Source organism: Lissotriton vulgaris, chromosome 5, assembly GCF_964263255.1.
Source record: "Lissotriton vulgaris chromosome 5, aLisVul1.2, whole genome shotgun sequence".
NCBI lineage: Eukaryota > Metazoa > Chordata > Amphibia > Caudata > Salamandridae > Lissotriton > Lissotriton vulgaris.
Window position 1 is genome coordinate 815,440,615 of NC_141693.1, and position 20,315 is coordinate 815,460,929.

Below are 20,315 nucleotides of genomic sequence, written 5' to 3' on the forward strand. Positions count from 1 at the left end.
CTCCACATCTATATACATATCCTTTTATTCATGAAGGTGGAGGCGCATGAATTCTGGTGGATTTTTGCCACATGCGTCATTTTGTTGACTTTGCTTATTTATTGTGTACATAGCGTATTTTGCAAATATTTACATAGTCTGTGGAGGTGTCACGCCGCCCATTACGGGCTTAATTCTTTCTGAGAGGTTGTGACTAGCACTTCGATATTCGAATTTATTGGGCCTGACAAGAGGCTTCCTTTTATTGTGTACATTTCTTTGGTATAGCGGTATAATTGTATTCATGATGATATCGTTTTGAATCACTTGTAATTGTTTACTTTAATTTCACCATTCCAATATGGCGACCATGAATGTACTGTATAGTCCTACCTTTGTTTCTTGTATTCACATGGTGTCCTTTTAAATCCGACGCACGCCTCGGCTCTCTGCACAACTTGACGAAGCCCCAAGGCGAAACGCGTCGTTGCTGTTGGTTTCTTCATTAAACATCTGTGGAAACCTCCCCTGCGTGTGCTACTTTCCTTTGGAGTCATTTTCCTGGGAGTTTTGGAGCGTTATGTATATATATATATATATATATATATATATATATATATATATATTCATACATACACACACACACACCCACATTTCCTTAAAACCCTACAACCCATACCAACCCTAAAAGTTCCCCATTGGCACCCCAAAGCCCATACCCACCCTGAACCCTCAAATTAACCCAAAACCCATACCCACACGGAACCCCAAAATTACTCCCAGCACCCAAAAACCCATTACCAGCCTGAACTCTGAAATTAACCCCCTGGCACCCCAAAACCCATACCCACCCTGAAACTAAAAATTACCCCTGGCACCCCAAAACCCATACCTGCACTGATCCCTAAAATTACACCCTTGCCCCCCAAACCCCATACCCACTCTGAACCTTTAAATGATCCCTGGCACCTCAAAACCCATACCCATGCTGAACCATATATTCCTCCCGCCACTCCATAACCCATACCCAACCGGAACCATATATTCCCCCTGGCACCCCATAACCTATACCCACCCTGAACCATAAATTCCCCCCTGTCACCCTATAACCAATACCAACCCTGAACCCTAAAATTGCCCCCTGACACCCCAAAACCCACACCTGCCCTGAACCCTAAAATTACCCCTGGCTCACCAAAACACATACCCACGCGAACCCTAAAATTAACCCCTTCACACCCTAAAACCCATACCCGCCCTGAACCCTAAAATTAACCCCATGGCACCCCAAACCCATTATTTCCCTGAACCCTAAAGTTACCCCCTGGCACCCCAAATTCCATACCCATCCTGAACCCTAAAATGACTCCCTGGCACACTAAAACCCACACCCACCCTGTACCCTAAAGTTATCCACTAGCACCCAAAAAATTAACACTACCTTTGCATATTCGAAGGGGACTGTCCTTTTTGACGTTTCCATGTATGTAAGGCAAGAACAACATTCACAGTAACCTAGATACACCGGCAGTAGGTAATGCTGCACTGAAAAATGCATTAAAGTTACTGGAACTTACATAAAAAAATGCTGCCTGCTCTTCTGATACTATACTGTGGAGTCTGGCTGATCAGAAGCACTGTGTCCTGGCATCCAGCTTCTCCCGAAGGTCTCACAGAGTAGATGGGTGTGGGTCAAATGTTTCCTGGTTTCTCCTTGCCTTGGCCTCCTCTGCTTCTTTGTGGGTGCCCTTGGATGCAAATTATAGAAAGATCCATTGCCCTGTTCACCATTCATCTAGTGAGCAGTGCAGTGGATGTGAATTCCATCGAGGTGCACAGACAGCAGGGGCAAAGGGATGGCCAGTGCAGGTGACGCTTCTCCATTGTAAGTTAATTTCTGCTGGCATAGCCCAGGGTTTGCTGTCTGCGCACTTGTATGGAATACACATCTATACAAGTGCACAGACAGCACACCCTGGGCTATGACGCCAGCAGAAATTCCTTTACAAAGGAAAAGCGTCACCTGCACCGGCCAACCCTTTCCTCCTGCTGTGCACTTCACACCCCATGCTCACAATACATCAAGTGCTTAGGTGAAATCCCTGCCTTCAGGCAAGGATTTCACCTCCATGCCACTCTAAAGAAAAACAAGAGGTGGGGGCAGGGGGGTTCACTCGCTGAAAAGATTCAGAGGCTGGCTGTCTGGCTCGGGGTGCTGGGCCTCTCAGAAAGCATGAAAAAAATCACATTCTCGGATCGGATGCGCAGCGGTAGTGAATCATTTCAGTACATGTCCTCTTAGCCCGGGCAGAGGAGGCGACGGCGGCGGGTGGGGGGGGGACTGAAGCCGGTGAGCCCAATGGGTGTTGCGCGCCTGCATGACATCATGCTGTAACTTCTCCACTAGTGAGAACAGAGCAGTGGGAGCAGCGCACATCAATGTGCCTGCTGTCACTGCAGTCTGGAAAAAAACGGACCGCCTGTGCCACGGCACAAAACAGAGCCTGATAGAGACCCGTTTCGATGCCCCCTTAAAACAAGCATTGGCATAGCCAATAGGTCTCGCCTTTGGGACCTTATAGGTGTTTAGCCATGCAACTCTTGATGTTGTTGCACCAAGGATATTGTGCTGGATAACTAAACACTTATAAGGTCCCAAAGGCGAGACCTATTGGCTATGCCAATGCTTGTTGCTAGTAGCATCTCGTAATTACATGATGTGGCGTAATAGCATTATTTCAGGATTTTGTTGTGTAGCAAGAGTAATGCAAATTTACTGATATACACAAGATTACTTCAGTGTAATGTACATTTTGCACAGAGAATCCACTATCTCCTGTTGCCTAGATGTATCTGCATTCATCCAAATGTTCTATATCTTTTCTTTGTCTCACTGAGGTGCACATTAGCAACAGCTGCTTGAAATGTACAGTGGAAGCTGATCTGGTTTATGAATGTTGTTCCATATAAATAATTATTTTACAAACGTCGCGAAAACACATACATGCAAGAAAAGAACAGATTGCCATTAAAAGCATACAACAATCCAAATGTCTATGAATGCTAGTGCACCATAGCAGACAAAATCAGAGGACCGGCTATATGCTAACTGGATGGCAGAATTGACTGAATATTGATTCCTGCTTTGTTTTCTAGGCTGCTTCATAGAAGGCAAGTTGCGTCCATTCGGTTCAACAACTAGAACGAAGACATGCATGAGTTGCTACTGTTCCTCATCAGAGACAAAATGCTGTTCCCTGTAAGTGTTATGAAAAACAAGAACAAAAAAATGCAGAGAAACATGTATGCATGTATTTCATGATGTCCAGAAGGAATGCTGTCGCTGCTTCCTAGGGCTAGGTTGAATTTTTCTAGCTCGCAACATTAGGTGAGTGGATGAGTCTCCATGTGTTCCTCTAAGGCAGAAGTGTTTATACCGGAGGAGGGTGAGGCGGCACCCCCTGGGGGCATGAACTGACCTCAGAGGGGCACCAAGCACTGTTCAAGAGGAGCACCATTCTAAAAGGAGTGATGGGCTGTTAGGTAAAAATCAGAATGGCAGTGAGGCACTCTATGACGGGCGTCAGTAGCATCTTATGACCTGGGGCTAGGAGTAGGTTTCAAGGGGCGCCAAGGGGGGGGGGGTATTGGCAAGGGGCAAGGCGCACCCCCGTTTTGGATCACACTGTGGATGATACTTTCACACTATAGGGAGACCAGGTAATTCTTTAGAACATTTGAAGAGCACTGTTTTTAAGTGCGTGTTATCGATGGAACGAAGGAATCAGAAAAGAGAGTTCCCACAATAGATTTCCCCCAAAAAATATATCTTTCTGAAACTGTAGGAGTGAGTTCATTTAATTAAATGAGGAATAAGTTAATCACTCTTCTTGAATGGATGGTTAAAGGAAGAGATGACCTGAAGAGTCAGATGTCTGCTACTTAGTACCAGTGAACAGAGAATCTTTAGCCCTGAGCTGGCAGATGATGCGATAGTGTCCAGCCCCAAGAACTCAGGCAGACACAGTGTGTTGGTAGCACAGACTTTCTTTATTGTATGTCCTTACTCTTCAACTGCTAACGGCTATCTGAATTCCTCATCCCCAGCTCCTCCCTTTCCTTTTCCTCCCGCCCTCGTCCCCTGCTTGGGCCAGTCCTAGTGCCTGACCAGTTTAGTCACTGGGCACTGTCCCATCAACGTCATTACATCTTCCCCCCCTGTGAATAAAGAAACAAAATCTATATATATAAACACCACATCACACTGTCTTTGTTTAAAGTTCTTGGATGAGGCGAGACGGTTTTGTGATCACACGTCTGGGGCGTGACTGGAGGTCAGGACGGTCTCTCTCATTCTCATCGGCACTCTCCATCAATGCCTGCCTGTGACCTGACGTCGTCTCGAGTTCTCTCGGCTCCAGCTTCGGTTCGGTCAGTAGTTCTTTAACATTGGGTTCACACTTTTTGAAGTATGTCACGTTTCTGGTAAGTCTTCTTCCGTTGGTTTCTGCAGTGATCATGATTCCTTTTTGATGTATCACCTTTAGTGGAATTCCATGGTATCTGCAGTCGGTTTTCCGGTGTTGCTCTTGTCGTGCAAGCACCCAGTCTCCCTCTTGAATTTGAGGGGGAGTCGGGTGACGCCGCTCATCGTCATTTTCCTTCATCTTTTCCTTTTGTGTTTTGTCCCTGGCTGTGATCTCCTCATGGTCAGAGTCAAGATATTGTTCATTTGTCGCCGTGGTCATCATTGGTATTCTGGTGCGTACTGGGCGTCCCAGCATGAGAGTGGCGGGACATTTGCCTGTGGTGGAATGGGGTGTATTTCGATAGGCTCACAGTACCTCGTTGAGTGCTGCCTGAAGATTCTTTCCGGTGAGTTCTGCTTGCTGAATGGCCTTCTTGATCGTGGCCATGAATCGTTCGATCATTCCGTTGGCTTGTGGCTATAGTGGTGTGATTTTGCGCTGTGTGAAATTGAGGCGTTGAGCGAACTCAGCAAAGTCATGGCTGTTAAATGGAGGCCCGGTATCCGACTTCACTACTAGGGGAATGCCCCATGTGGCGAAGACCTCCTCAAAGATCGGTATGGCACTTGATGCTCTCGTAGAGGTGCACAGTTGTGCGATGGGGAATCAGGAATATTCGTCCATTATGACCAGGATGTATTGGCTGGATTTGATTGGTCCAAAGAAATCAAGGGCAATGTGTTGCCAGACACCCTCTGGTAATGGAGACATTTGCAGTGGTGCAGGAGGATCCGGACGGCTCACTAGTTGGCATTGCGGGCAGTCTTTGAGCGTTGTCTCCACCATCAAGTCTAGTGTTGGGAACCATACTCTTTCGCGGAGTGCTCTTTTTGTGGCTACTATGCCCCGGTGTCCTTCATGTGCCAAGTTGATGACCCCTTGTCTGAGTTGTCGTGGGATCACTATTCTGGTGTCTCGTAAGATGAGACGATTTTCTGCTATCGATAGTTCCTCGTGGACATGTTTGAAGGCCGCCATCTCTTGGTCGTATTGTTCATTTGTTTGCAAGTGTCTCCAGCTGTTGGTTTGGATCAGACGTTTTACCTCTTGCAAGGTGGCATCGGTGTGTGTCGCTTCACAGATGGCCTCCAGTGGAACAGCCGGAGGTCTCGCTTGATCTACTATGAAGTGGATGTATTCATCCGCAATCGATTGTTCTGGTTTGCTGGATTTGGTGGGGTGCCGGGACATGTAGTCCGCGGGGTTTGCATCTTTTCCTGGCTTGTGAATTATGCTGTAGGTGTATTCTTCGAGCCGTAGGCCCCATCGTTCTATTCTCGGCGGCATTTTTGCTAGCGGGTTACCAAAGATTGTGGTCAAGGCTTGGTGGTCTGTTACTAGTGTAAAATGCTTTCCAAAGATAAAGATGTGGAAATGTTCACACGCCCAGACAACAGCCAAACTTTCTTTTTCCGGCTGTGAATAGGCTCTTTCTGTGTCTGTCAAACTTCTGCTGGCGTATGCTACTATGTGTCGTCTGTCTTCGTCTCTGTCATATTGCGCGAGGATGGCTCCTAGTCCTACAGGACTGGTATCCACCGTGATTTCTATCTTTCATTTCGGATCAAAGTAGGCCAGGTTCTTTGCTGATTCTACAGTCTTCTTGATCTCTCAAAATGCCCCTTCACATTGAGTGGACCACTGAAAGGCCTGTCCTTGTTAAGTGAGCATCCTTAGCAGGTAGCTTAGCGTGGCGTAGTCTGGTATGTATCTGGAGCAATAGCTGGCCATGCCTAGGAATGATCTTACATCACCTACGTCCTCTGGGCTTGGTGTGTCATATAGTGCTGCTACTTTTTCTGGGTGTGGTTTCATTCCACTTCCGGAGAATACGTGTCCGAAAAATATTTGCGTTGGTTTGTGAAACTCACACTTGTCTTGGTTGAGTGTGAGGTTGGATTCCATCAGCGCTTGACAGACTTGATCTAGTGCCTTGTTATGTTCTTAAGTCGTTGCTCCATATACGAGGATGTCGTCGCCATAGCTTAGGACCTATGGAATGTGATGTATTGTTCTCCTGATGGCCTCTTGGAATATTTCCGCTGCTGACGACACCCCGAAACTTAGTCTTTTGTATCTGAATAACCCGAGGTGTGTCGAGAATGTTGTGATGTATCTCGACCTTTCGTGGAGTTCTAACTGGTGGTACCCTTTGTTGAGTTCTAGTTTTGAGAAGATTTTTGCTCCATTGAGTGAAGTGATCATGTCACTGATGTGTGGAACTGGATGCCTCTCTCTCTCTATCGCCGTGTTGGGTGCTCTCATGTCCACACACAGACGGACTCGGCTGGTTTCTCCTTCCTTTGGGACTACCACGACTTGAGAGACCAATGGTGTTGGTCCATCAGTTCTTTCGATGATATCGGCTTCTTGCAGGTCTTGGAGTTCTCTCTCCACAGCTTCTTGTAGGTGGAACGGGATTTTTCGGTGATGTTGTGCCACCGGTGTGATTTGTTCGTTTATATGCAATTTTATTTGGCAGTTTTTCATTTTTCCCAGTCCTTGAAAGAGGGTGGGGAATTTCTGGATGAGCGCTGGTTTGTCAGTGACTCTGAAAAGGATGTTCACCAATTTTAACCGTTCTGCAGTGGCTAGGCTCAGGAGGCAGTCAGCTTCGGGACCTTCAATGACCTGGATGTATGCTGATATTGTGGGATCTTGGTATGACAATTCGGTCGCGGACTTCCCTAGACACGTTAGTGGCTTCTTAGACATCCACGTGTATACTTGTACATGGGCATCAGCCAGTTTTGGCGGTGGCTTCATGCGTCAGTATTCTTTTACTGGTAAGTAGTTTAGCGTTGCTCCACTATCTAGCACAAACTTGGTGTGGTGAGAGCCAAATTTGATGTCCAGCCGCTGGTATTCTTTCAGCTGATCAGGGTCAGCTACACAATATATATATTCTCTTCGGTTTTGAAGGATGGGCGATGGTGATCGGGATTCTCTCGATGACGACCGCCGAGATTGGCAAGTCCTGCAAGAGTGGCAGATGGATTGTGACGACCCGGTGGATGAGTCTCGTCTATCCTGAACTGCTCTGACGTGATGACGACTGTTTGAAGGCTGGTGTTTCCGGTGCCTTCCCCTGTGGTCACTCTTTGGTACTGCCCCACACATGCTTTCAAATTGGTTGTCTCTGCCACACTTCCGGCATTGTTGTCTTAGTGCTGGGCATGCGTCTGCATGCAGGAAGTCGTATCCGCATCTGTAGCATTTGAGTTGTCTGTCGGACCGTCCCCTCGGGTGACTTGTGTCTTTGTATCCTTTGTTGGACTTGTGGTGATGTCTCTTTGATCTGGATGAACGAACCTGTGGTGGGGATCGTCCGTGTACTTGTCGCGACTGCGTCCTGAATACTTGTTCCCGTCTTTCACCTTTCCCTGATTCCATTTTTTTTGCATGCTCATCAGCTTGTTCGTCTACTCTCGTCATCTCTATGATTTCTTCCAACGGGTAACTCCTTTTGAGTAGTTTGCGTCTCAGTGGTTCGGAGAGACAACCTTCTAAGACTCTTAGTCACAGGGCATCTTCAGTTGAAAATTTGTCAAAGTCACAGTACTTCGCTAGTCGTCCCAGGCGTGTTACGAGGCGTGTTACAATATTGACCAATCCCCTGCGAGGGATCGTCGGCAGCCATTTTGAAGTTAGGCAAAGAGCCTGAAACAGCAAACAAGCACTGACAAGCAACAAACAAGCATTAGCATAAACTTATAAACAATAATCCCCTTCTATGTGACTATCTAAAATGTAGAGTTGTGTAGTGGAGCCAGTTGTCGCTGTGGTACTGTGCAAACACAAATCCGGATCCCTTCTGCTGCCACCAATGTTAGAAATGGGATTTCCGGTTGGCTAAGGCTTGCGCCAAAGCCAGGCAGAAACCACCACTCTAGTCAGGGCAAGGGCTGCGCAGGCAGCCAAAGAAGATTGCACAAGGTTCCTAAACGGAGCAGCTGACCACTAAGTGCTAGGCAGCTGGAGAACTGAGCCGGGCACCAGCGTGCCTCCTGGCTCTCTTCTGGGGGTCTCACGCAAGCAATAGGCCCAAAACAACATGAGAGCCTGGGAGCCTTTTGGGCTCTAAACAAAATGCCCCCTGGAGCCGCGTGGGCTCGACTGAACTGCTGCCCAATGGAGGAGGGGCCCTCTGCCAACCGGGGCCGCTCTACCCTCAGGAATGACCCCGGAATATAGGAGTCTCTCGGGCTCAAAAGAAACGCCCCACTTCGTTGGAGTCCCTCGTGGACTCTCAGGAAATGCTGGCCACATGTTGGAGTCCCCCCTCTGGGGACTCGGAAAGATAATGGCCTTGGAGCCTTGTGGGCTCGGATGGAACTGTGCCCCTTGATGTCGGAGCGGCCCGCTATCAAGTGTGGCCGCTCGGGGTAGAGGCACAGGCAGGGTGCGACCTCACTCCTCCTCCCCCCAGCCGGCTTCTACTCACCAGCTTCCTTCGGGGGAGGGATCTTCTCTCTGCACTCCGGTCTCGAGGCGGCGGCACGCTGGGGGGAGACACACGCAGGTCTCACACCGCAGAAGCGGGAGCCCTGCTTCCCCGTTTCCTCCGCCGCTGCGGGACCTGGGGTTCCTCCGACGCCTTCGGTCCGAGTCCAGTGCGGGGTAGGCTCCCGCCTAGGCTCTACATCCCGCGCACTTCTCCTCTCCTCGCCGAAGCGAGGGGTGGGCTCCCGTCGACTTCCGGTTCCCTTGGAAACACTTCCAGATCGAGCCCTGGGTTGCTAGGGGACGCCCAACGCTGCGGCCAACCTCAGCGCGGCGATCTCCTGACGACAGCAACCACGGGGAAATGGCCCTCTCAGCTCCCGGGCTGCTGGCGGTGATTTTAACACTGGGTAGGCTCCCGTTACAATTAAATAGGAAGTCCCTGGCGGGGTGGGCACCCGTCAGGGGGAAAAACTCAGCAAAATCGCGGGGTGGCACCCACTAGGATCATCAAGTTCCTGGGGAATCCCCACGCCGGGGAATCCCTCATAATGTGACTGCAGCTCTGTGCTGCTGGGGTAATACAAAAGCTCTGCCCCTCTCAGGATGCAACAAAAGCGCCCCAGGCTCTACAAAATGCCCAGTGTCTCAAGTCCAGGACAAGTTCCTTTTAGAATGCAGGCAGGGGGGCAAAGGCTGGGCCCAGGGGCCGGCTCACAGGGCCCTCCAGGCAGGGAGGCAGTCCCAGTGGTGGTCCTCCTGGCGCCCAGCAGCAGTAGGCCCCCCTCAAGTCAGGATCAGCAAGAGAGAACCTCTTCTAAGGGGTTACAGCTCCTTTTTATACACCAAATTCATTTATCTGTGTCTGCAGGGTGGGGGAAAAACCAGTTGCAGCTGATTTTGGAGCACTCTGTTGTGCTCCACCACTCTTCCCATTCACTAGTAAGGCTAGGGTCATCAGTCGCACCACAGAGGGCGGAACCAGCATTGTGTGGGGAAAACCCAGCCCTATTCAGGTCCCAGGTGCACCCCTCCCTCACATTAACATGCAGATCTCCCATTCACCACAGGGGCAGACCCATCCTGACTCCTGGAGCCAGGCTCACCAGCCAGCTCCAGCCAATCCCAAGCCAGACAGCCATTTCACATAAATTATACAGACATACAAACTTCTAGAAGTGGCACTTCTATAATAGACACAATAACGCCGCACACATCATCGCGCAGCATTTCATCACACGAGTCCGCCCATACCAAACTCGCACCTGCACTCCCCACGCATCAGGAACTACCAGGGACACATACATTCCCCATGCATTCCTATGGGAGGGCAGGCCAACCTCACCACACGCACGCACTTTTACCCTGGGACACAGTGGTACAGTGCGCAGAAGCCAAAAATCACTAACACCAGGTCACAATTAAAAGCAAAAAGTTTAGGGGTGAACCCGCCAGAAGGGCCAAGTCCAACAGTGGTGAATAAAGTTACCCAGGGCGTGCCAGTTTGATCGAAGATACCTTGCGCCACCTTGGGGTGGAAATGCCATTCATGGTCCACCATCAGATCTCTAGTAAGCTCATCTGCCCTGGCATTCAGTGACCCCTCTATGTGGTTGGCCACCAAAAAGATTTTCGTTGGTTAGGTCACCTCAAGCCGCACAGAGCATCCTGGCAATTGCCCAAGGCCTCTAAAGCACCTTGCTTGTATGATATGGGCCTGCCAATTGTTTGGTTGATGCTTGAGTATCACCTCATGAGGTCCTGAGCCATCTCTGGTGAGATCTTGACGCTGTTAGGGAGACAGTCGTGCTAAAGACATTTAAACTGTAGGTTCCATTGCAGAGATCACATCTTCCTTCTGGCTTAAGATAAGCAAGGATGCATGATGATAGTAGCTCAAGAAACCCTAGAACTTTCTTCACCAAGACCCAGAACAAAGCTGGAAATGTTTACATCATGTCCTGAATGCCCTGGCCTCATTGCAGCAATGGAAAGGCCTTGCACACCACTGTATCCAGTATAACTCTTATGAAGGGAATTGTTTGCATAGATCTCAGGTGAGACGGCAGCTCATTGATGGACAACCGAAGGAGATCAACAGCCCAGTTGTTGTCATCGGTGGTATATGACCGACTGTAGTGAACCCGCCTGGAGCACTTTCAGGTATGGAAATACATGTATCCCTGACCTCTGACGGTACGGCCTGACCACCGCCTCTCCACGCGGCATTCAAATTCAAACTAGCCCGGATGGGGGGTAGATCGTTCTCTTCCCTTTGTCCTTCGCTCTGAAATTCAATGGCCCCAGCACTCGGAAATGAGACGAACTATGCTCAGTTTCGTAAGTCTTTAAAAACCAGGCTATTCAACAGATAAACTGTGTTGCTTTGTTATTTTCCTCTGAGAACAGATTCATCCTTTGCGCCGGGAAACCCTTTTTGGGTAGCTGTTGAGCACTATAAATTTAAAACAAACTAAACTAAACACCTGGATGAACAAGGTAAGGCCAAAGGACAGCAAAGTAAGTTTGTTGTCATTCTGACCACACCATGAACCACATTTAAGCTTGTGGGACTGTAGGGCAGGTATGAAAATACACGTCCTGCAATTCCGGGGACACCATCCAGGCCCTTGAATCCAGAGCAGAGAGTACCTGAGCCAGAGTAAGAATTTTGAATTTGTCCTTCGAAGGAAAGGTATTCAATGGCCAGCAGTTGAGTATTGGCCTGAGGCCTGCGTCCTTCTTCTGCATGGTGAAGTAGAGTGAATAGCACCTTTGCTCCTCTTGGAATCTGAAAACCACTTAAATGTGCCTTTGGCTTGCAGGAGATTGACATTTGGCATCAAAATAGGGACATGATCTGCCACAAATCGCTCTGTTAAAGGTGGAATAAAAGGTAGAAATAAAAAGCAGGTCATAGTCTTTTGAAAAATCTGTAAGCCCATCGTTCTGATGTGATGGATTTCCATATGAGGTTCATACCCTGAAAGAGGAAGGGCCCTAATTAGGGACTACTGCAACAGGGGAGAAAGAGTTTGAGAATTGCTGTCTCTCATGAATAGGCCATGTTACACCGCATGCGTTTACAACGCATGTCATTACAACACGTTCATTACAACAACTGTGTTGTTACATTACAGACCATTACAACACAAATCATTACAAAGACTTGCTGTGGGGTGGGGGGTGCTGGATTATGGAATAGTATTATTTACTATTCCAACTCCAGTCTGTGCTGTTGTAACAGCTTGCATTGTAATGGCATGCAAATGTGTAAATATCTTTGTAAACAATGTTTACCGTCTCTCGTAGAGTGAATGTCCTCAGGTGTCACTAGTCAGTAAAGTGGCTTTGGTTTTCAGAATAAGTAATTGTAGTCTAGCACTTCTGTTGCCTTTCACACTTCTACTGCAAAAAAAGGCTTTTTTCCCATTGCTGGACCACGTGGCGAGTGCTCCTTTGTCTCTTGTGAGGTATCTAGACCACTGGTATTTTGCAAGTCTTAATGGAGTCCTTCATCAGTTTAATGAGGGGGCGCATGTAGTCCACCTTGGCATCATTATCAATGTTGTGAGAGGCATTAAGCAAGCCCTAGTACTGGCTTCAGGTGAGAGGTTAAAGACAAGAGTCTGGCAGTTATTTCATAGCGTGAAAGAGGCCTGACAAGTGCTGACGTCAGTTTTTCGAATCAGAAACCACAGCCGGCAGAGTCAGCATCATCAAAGACATAGAAGGAGCTGGCTTGGACTGTAGGGCTGGAGTCAATGTCTAGAACATCCTCGTTGTGCCATAGGCAAGGGGCTTTAGAAAGCAGTCCAGTGAGAAATGGTTGGGAAAAGTTCAACAGGGGACTTTTGTGTCTCCTTGGGGCCCAAAGGTATGTCAGTGGGAGCAGGTAGCATATGGAAATTTGTAGCATGTCATCCTTGATGATTGCTATTTGCAGCAGGTTCCACTGCAGCCTGGGAAATATGAGGCATGCCCGGGCCACATGTGTGACCGGTTCAGAGTCGAAAGACACGGGATCCTTTGAGTGACACCCAAGCGCATTCTCGCCAGACTGCAAGTCGGACTATAGGGATGAGTTTGGCTTCAATTTCTTGTATATTTTTGACTTTGACTTAGTGGAAGACTTTGAGCAGGAAGGGGGCTACAAGCAGAACCAACCCTGAGATGTCAACCGAGCATGGCCCTGTGAGTTGAAGCAGGAGCTGGACTTCTGTTTTAAACACAACATCTTCTTATGCTCGATGACATTAAACTTCACCTTCGTCTGCCTGCTGCCTTCAGCTGCAGATTGGAACACTTATTGCACAACTTCAAGTGGTGAACAGAGCCAAGCAGTGCAGAGAAGACATGGCTTGACACCAGTTGTTTTCAGTAGAGACACGTCCCTGGCACAATTTGAAATCTTTGGATCACCAACAAATTTGGGTGGCAAGCTTCAGATCTACATTGATGGGCACAGAAAAAAGGAACTGATATCATTGCGGAATGAGGGTACTTATATACACCTGCATTCCTTTAATTCCAGGAAGGTATGGAGTCAGTGCGGTGCCATATTGTGCCATACCGACTAGTGGAGAGCAGTGCTTGTAAAAAACACTGAATCCAGTGTGGCACCTGGGAATATTCTTGGTGAGGAATCTGTGCTCACAACTACCCATCAAAAACCTATGTGGGCCTCACACTTCACACCCTCATTCAAAGGAGAAAATAAGGTGTATAATCAATGCACATCATGTGAATCTAGAGTCGTTTGACCAACAAGATACTGCACTGTTCCTAGTGGAAGTGAGTGTATGGGTCACACAGGCGTTATGGAGCTGTAGGGTCTCAGTGGAGTCCTACAGTTGGGCATCCATTTTGGTTGGATATAATGGCCTCACACACCCTTGCAGGTGTCATGCTCCATCATTGGCAATGCTCTTCGTTGGGTCAGCGGTGCAATACCCAACGGGCGGCACCTCAAAGAGGGGCTCTTTGGCGGAGATCTTGAATCCAACAGCCGTTTAGGTGAAGTGTGGGTGTGGGGCCAGTGTGGTGTAGACGTATTAGTGATTTAAAATGGGGCTAGGGGTACCAGGATCAGGTTTATTCTGGGGGGCCCCTGCTCCAAATAAAAGAAAAATACTAGCCTGTACTCGATGGTAAATTATGTTCCCTTATTCGAGACTCGACTAGTTTGTGCAGGAATTGGTCGACATGTTTCTCGCAAACGTACAGTGACAAGCGATTTGTCAGGACCTATGTCAGAAGATTATCCTAATAGGGAAACTGTCTACACTAAGTGTTCTCCTTAGTTACGTATTCATGTTTAACCATAAAGTGAAAACAATGTTATACCTGTTTTGCGCTGTATCTGCCTGTGTTGGGAGACAAACGAAAGCAATTCACAACAGATATCAAGAATCACAAAACCAACGGTGACTTCAATCACTCAAAGTGGCATGCTAGTGTGGGTGTAGGCTAGCATGTGAGTTAAAAACAAGGGGAAGTATGGCCCCTTGTGAGCACGGAGGTGAACGTGCCCCTGTGGAAAAATATAGTTTAAAATACAGTTTAAAAAATCTTCAACAGCAGCATTCTTATAGTGTTTAGGGAGCGTCTCACTCACCTAAATGGTCAGGAATATGCACAACAACAGTACCCGGCGGGTAGTACATCGGGTAACGACCTCTGTAGTCTCAAGGCTGGATGTAACAAGAGAGTGGTAGTGAATTATATGCCTAGTGTCCCTCTTTATGATCTTGCACTCCTACTGGTAATATCAGGCTGGGCGCAATTAGCAAGGTCAATCGGGCTAACATCTCTCACCCTAGCTGCGTGCTTGCTAATGGTGAGTCAATGTAAGGGAAACCCACAAGAGTGCGTCTGCCTGGGGACAGGATTATCAACTAATAGGTTCATAACGGAAGGAAATGTGTTAACCACGCTGTATACCTAATTGGTGGGGGATTACAACAACTCCACATTCTTATTACGTGCCACAGGCTGTATATGGCTGTCTAAAAATTGACTGTAATATTCAAGTGGAAAAATCTCTGTCAGTTAATACAGCGTTGTGTATTAACGCAAGCCAGTATGCCTCTGTAAGAATACCGGGTGTCAAAGAACTTGTATTGAGCTGCTGCATTTGGCGAGTAACAGAAGTCTGTATGACCTCATGAACTAGTCGATATCTTCTATTCTTAGTGACGCTCAATGAGTAACCTGCACGGGCCCGCCCTGGTTAAGCCTCCTAGTGGACAGGCAATCGTAAGGGGCCCAGCAGTGGCGGTGGTCCGGGCTAAACCCCTCTATCTCTCTTATAAAGTTAAGCGGTATGCAAGGTAACTGCTAGAGTCCCCTGGGCGCCGTTATCATGGCGGGCACTTACTTGTTTGTTCCCGTGTCCTCACCGTTCGAGCTACCCCTCTTCTGCCAGGCCCGGGTGGTAAATTCGCCTTTCCCTATTGGAACCCCTCCCTCATTTGTATACAATCTTGAGTCGTCTCATACTGCAAAGAAAACTAGTTACCTACCAGTAAAAGTAGTTCTGTAGCTTGAAACTGTTTGAGAGTTACATGTCTGTCAGTGCAAGCACATTGTTTGCACTTCAGTAAAATATACTCAGTACATGCTTGGCCAATAAAGTCCTGAGCAAAAAGAATCTGGAGGTGGTGACTACTTCTCAGGCATCGTGGGCTTACTGTTCATATCCTTGAGACTCTTATTAGCTACAGGTAAGATTGGTGCCCAAAAATAAAAGGTATATTCATTTCAAAGCTATGTCCAAACCCGATTACTGGATGGTATAAATGTAGAGCATGTGGCTCAAGAAGAGATCGAATCCACAAAACAATTGTTACAGGCAAGTAACTACTTTCTTTCCACTGCATCATCACACCACAGCAATAACAATCTGTCCCCATCATATTCACCCCATATCAAAACACGATCAAATTTACCCACATAACCCCACACAGTGAGATGCTCATATAACCCCAAAACATATATTTCTCCTCCAACCCCCACACACCTATACTTAATAAACCCTGCACTGTTGCTGCATATAATTTCCGTGTTTTATGGGTGTGAGGAAGCATCTTCCTCAAATCCATGTTTTGAACCAGTAACAAGTGTTTGAGGGAACCTAGCAATGTCCCTTCTTCCTCCTACCCTAGTCCAGTGCTTCCCTCTGAGTAAGTTTATACTACTACGGCTGCCCAAGCCATGCCTGTGTGTTTTGTTGGTGCAGATTGGTAAAAGCCATATCACTACACAATTGGAAAACGACTGACATTATGGATGCTTATTTTATGTTTTTGCTTGCCAGAAGGTGTAAGATTGAATGGAGGGATACAAGACGTGGGTATTTCAAATGGAATACATAAAGTACAATATATTCATATTACAAAATTACTAAAAATAGCAAAAATGTGACGAAGAAGTGCTAGAATTATTTGCACTAGACAATGTGTATAATTCTGAAAAAAGTGCCTAGTCTTGCTCCTAATCATTAGCCTGACACTGTACTCAGGATATTAAGTTTTCCACTGACACCTAGGTGTGTGTAAGAAAGAAAGGATCAGTGGGCAAGTGCTATATAAATATCCTGTCGTCGCCAAACAACTGTTGTCTTTTGCACTAACAGCCAGGATATTTTTTGAGCACTCAAGCCGCCATAGGACCAAGCCTTCCACTAACCCCACTCAGTCTTACGTCTCTATGCAAAATTCGCTATACAAACCACCTCTGGGTGTACCTTATGCACTGAAAATTATTTGAGGTCCATTCCAACCCATTCTAATTTTTCTTTCTGTTCCATTGACTAAACATAAGCAAATAAGACTTGGCATTGGCCCTGACTGAAGAGGGATCCGCCAACTAAGCTGGCAGGAAGCATTTTACCCCATCTTTCTTTTCTTGACGTTGACTGCGAGGGTTAAAAGCATATCCAACCGTACCAAGATCTAGGGGCAGATTTATGAAGGGCTTGCGCCACGTTTACGCCGCCGTTGCGTGACGCAATGGCGCGGAAACGTGGCGCATCCCTGCGCCCTATTTACAACGTGACGCATCTAGGAGATGCGTCATGTTGTACAGCACTGCGCCATGAGGAGGCGTTCCTGCGCAGGGGGGGGCGTTCCTGCGCAGGAACGCCTCCTGAAAGTGGCTGAGTGAAATCTATGAGATTTCACTCAGTCACTTTCAGGGCAATGCTGCGTCAAAACCCTGCGCCTGCTTGAAGCAGGCGTAAGGCTTGAGGCAGCATTGAAAGAATAGGCCCCCCCAGAGCATTGCTGGAGCTGCGTGGCGCTTGCGACGCAACTCCAGCAATGCGTCACTTTTACGGCACAGATGCGTGACGCATCTGTGCCGTTTTTGCCCCATGGTGCGCCGCATCATAAATGCGGCGCACCATGGGTGGCGTAGCTGTGGCGTACTGTGGCGCATGTTAACTGGCGCATCCCTCGGGATGCGCCAGTTAACATAAATCTGCCCCCTAATATCTAAGCAGCTTTGGTAAAGCCAGTAGGTCTCACTTATTATAGAGCTATTGCCTTCCCAATGTCGTTTAGCTATGTTGCAGAACGGTGTGGCTACTGCACAGTATGGCTGATAGTAAAATAAATAGCACTATATAAGGACATCATTTTTACCTTTTGAAGCCATAGTGCTTTTTTTTGCAACTTTTATAGCACTTTCTTTATAACGTTTAGCTGTGTGCGAGTTTGTACATGCAAACCAGAATGGCTTGGTAACTGATGGCACTCAAGCCACATGATGAAGATGTATTTTTTCACCATATGATGGTACACTCACATTTCTTCTTTTATTGTAGATATGTCACACCTGTGGAATACGATAAAAAGAACTGTAGGACTTTTATGGACTACAAGGCATGTGAAACCAGAGTTGTCAGAAAAGATGACCCTACTGTTGAGTGCGAAGTCTCCGCTGGGGTCGGCAGATAAAATATGCAGCCTCCAAAAGTAATAAAAAAGAATAATGTTGACTGTTTAAAATGAATACTCGTTATTCTATCCTTTTCCAATAATGTCTACACATTTGTAAAATAAAATATAGCTGCACCTCTTTGTTGTTCTCTTTCATTTGTACTCCATCAAACTCTTTTTGGATTTCGTACCACTGAGGTGCCAGATTAGGAAGATAGCCATAGGCGAGGGCTCAAGAGTTATTTTCTCTCCAATGAATATAGTTTAATCTGCGTACCGGATAGGGATTTTTACACAACATGTTAATGTCGATAAAATAGTTTCCCTCCTGTGGGTCAGTATTTGTTATGGCACAAAGTTGGTGGGTTGATTGGGCACATAGCTACTGTAAGGTTTGTGTGTAAGTACTCACAGGTATTTTATGACAATTTAGGTTTACCCATACTTGAGAAATAAACAATATCCAAGTAAAGTCAAATCAACAGTACAGATAAGGTAATATATACAATGTAAAATGTTTACCTTGTTCACAAGGATCTGTAATCACAATATGCTGCATGTTTACAGTTTGTGTTTTTAAAATTGTTGGCATGTATCGTGTTGCACAAGTACAGCAGTACATGTATTTGTTTAAGGGTGTTTGTGTTTGCTCTATAGGTCACTAAGGCCACTTCAGAGCACTGCACTGTAAGAGTAAAAAACACAGACAGGGTAAGGAACAAAGTACATGAGAGTTAGAGCACAACCAGTATCTACGAAGAACTTAGATCTGGCGTTCTTTCATTTTTTTTTCATTCCCTGCCATGTAGCCATTGGTCTTATTTGGAAGCCTGATAAAAAGTGGGTTATAAGGAGTGCATGAAAAGGCGGTGACCAGCATCGTTTGGAGATGGGGATAAATGATGTTAGATCATTTCGGGCTCTGAACCCTCAAGGATCTTCTACCAGTTGTCTAGAAAGGGTGTTGTTTTATCAGGTGGGGCATTAATAAACAGGTTCTGGATGGAACATACTGGCATGCCAGGTAAGTAAGTAGTGCACGATTACTTACCGATAATTTTAATTACTCTTAGTCCTATTCATTCTTGAACTAGTCCTTGCCTAACAGGCAGGTTCAGTTGCCCAATCCCAGGACAGGTTGTAAGCAGGGGAAACCCAATTAACCCTTGTAGGCTTGGGCACTGTATGGTTAACGAACAAGGTAGATGAGACTGGCACCGCTGGGTGTTTGCGAATGTATTCTGAAGTGGTTAGTTCATTTGCGTGCTCCAGGGGAATCGCTGTCTGAACCTCACAGCGTAGAAATATTCAACGACTAATACGCAGCTTCCCCTAGCAAAGGGGAAGACTCCTCAGTGCACTGCTTTGAAGACTGGTAGTCTTATACTTTTTATCCAAAGATTGATAAAATATTCACTGATTAAAGATTCAAAGTTTTTTATTGTTCTTCATTGATATTTATTTGTTGTTTTTGTTGTATGGCTCATTGTTTTCATGGTTATAACCAAAGTTTATATATCCTCATCACTTGAATAATGCCCGGTAATTTCATTTATCCCAATGCATTTCGGGCTTTCTGGCAGCCCTTCGTCAGGGGATTACACTATGGGTAAAGAAAGTGAAAATCCGTCAGTGGTGGTGTATTAAACGGTTGAGCGAACGCGATGCAAGTTAATAAGTGGTGTTACGCTACAAAATGCCGTGATCATGCTGGTGTGCTTTATATTTAAAAAGTCGTTCACTGTGCGGGTGCCTGTGAGCGCTATAAAGTATACACTAAGCCTTCGTCTGCCATATTTAGAAAAACGGGTGAAGTTAGAAATCATGTGACCACTAGTGCTCGGTCCGGTTTAAAAAAGTGAAGTGCATGGTGTCCCCAGTTTAATCTCAAGTGTGGATATGCAGTGCTTACGAGGTGTATTCTTAACAGGATGAAACCTGCAATTAATATAGAAACATCAGCGTACTGGGGAAAAACCGTGCCCAATTAAAAGAGTAAACGGGTCCTCGTAGGAGGTACTTACTAGGATTAAGGTGATTCCGGGACGTGTCGGGGTTTCAATCTTACTCGGATGGTGATGTAAGGTGCCCGGGTGAAACGCTGTGTATAGCCGCCGCGTTGGGGGTCAAAACAGGTTAGAGGCGGCAGACCCGAGAGCAGAGGACGGCCCGGGACCAGGGTTCGATTCCCGACGCGGCAGGTTTCTGGACCAGGGTCAGCGGACTCGATAATTCTCTCGCCTCGGTGCCCACTCTGATCAGCGATCACACTCGGCAACTCTGGGCACTAGCTTGCCTCATCTTCACTAACGGCCCCACCAGACTGTCGGGGATGCCTGGTCTCACCCTGGAGATACCCATTAAGGGACCATCTCTCAGGGAAGGCAGGAAGGGTTTCGCAGCGGTCGAAGCGCGGAGGTAC

At 47.0% G+C, this 20,315-nt stretch overlaps 1 protein-coding gene across 1 annotated transcript in view; it reads left to right on the forward strand.

The window, feature by feature from the left end:
• The window catches only part of LOC147711623 (beta-microseminoprotein-like), a 152,184-nt gene extending 134,152 nt beyond the window's left edge, over nucleotides 1–18,032 (forward strand). Inside the window, exons 3-4 of the mRNA XM_086922297.1 lie at nucleotides 3,136–3,238; nucleotides 17,779–18,032. Of these exons, the coding sequence (XP_086778423.1) occupies nucleotides 3,136–3,238; nucleotides 17,779–17,911 (236 nt within the window). The 3' untranslated portion in view covers nucleotides 17,912–18,032. The remainder of the gene's footprint in view (nucleotides 1–3,135; nucleotides 3,239–17,778) is intronic.
• The last annotated feature ends 2,283 nt before the right edge of the window (nucleotides 18,033–20,315 follow it).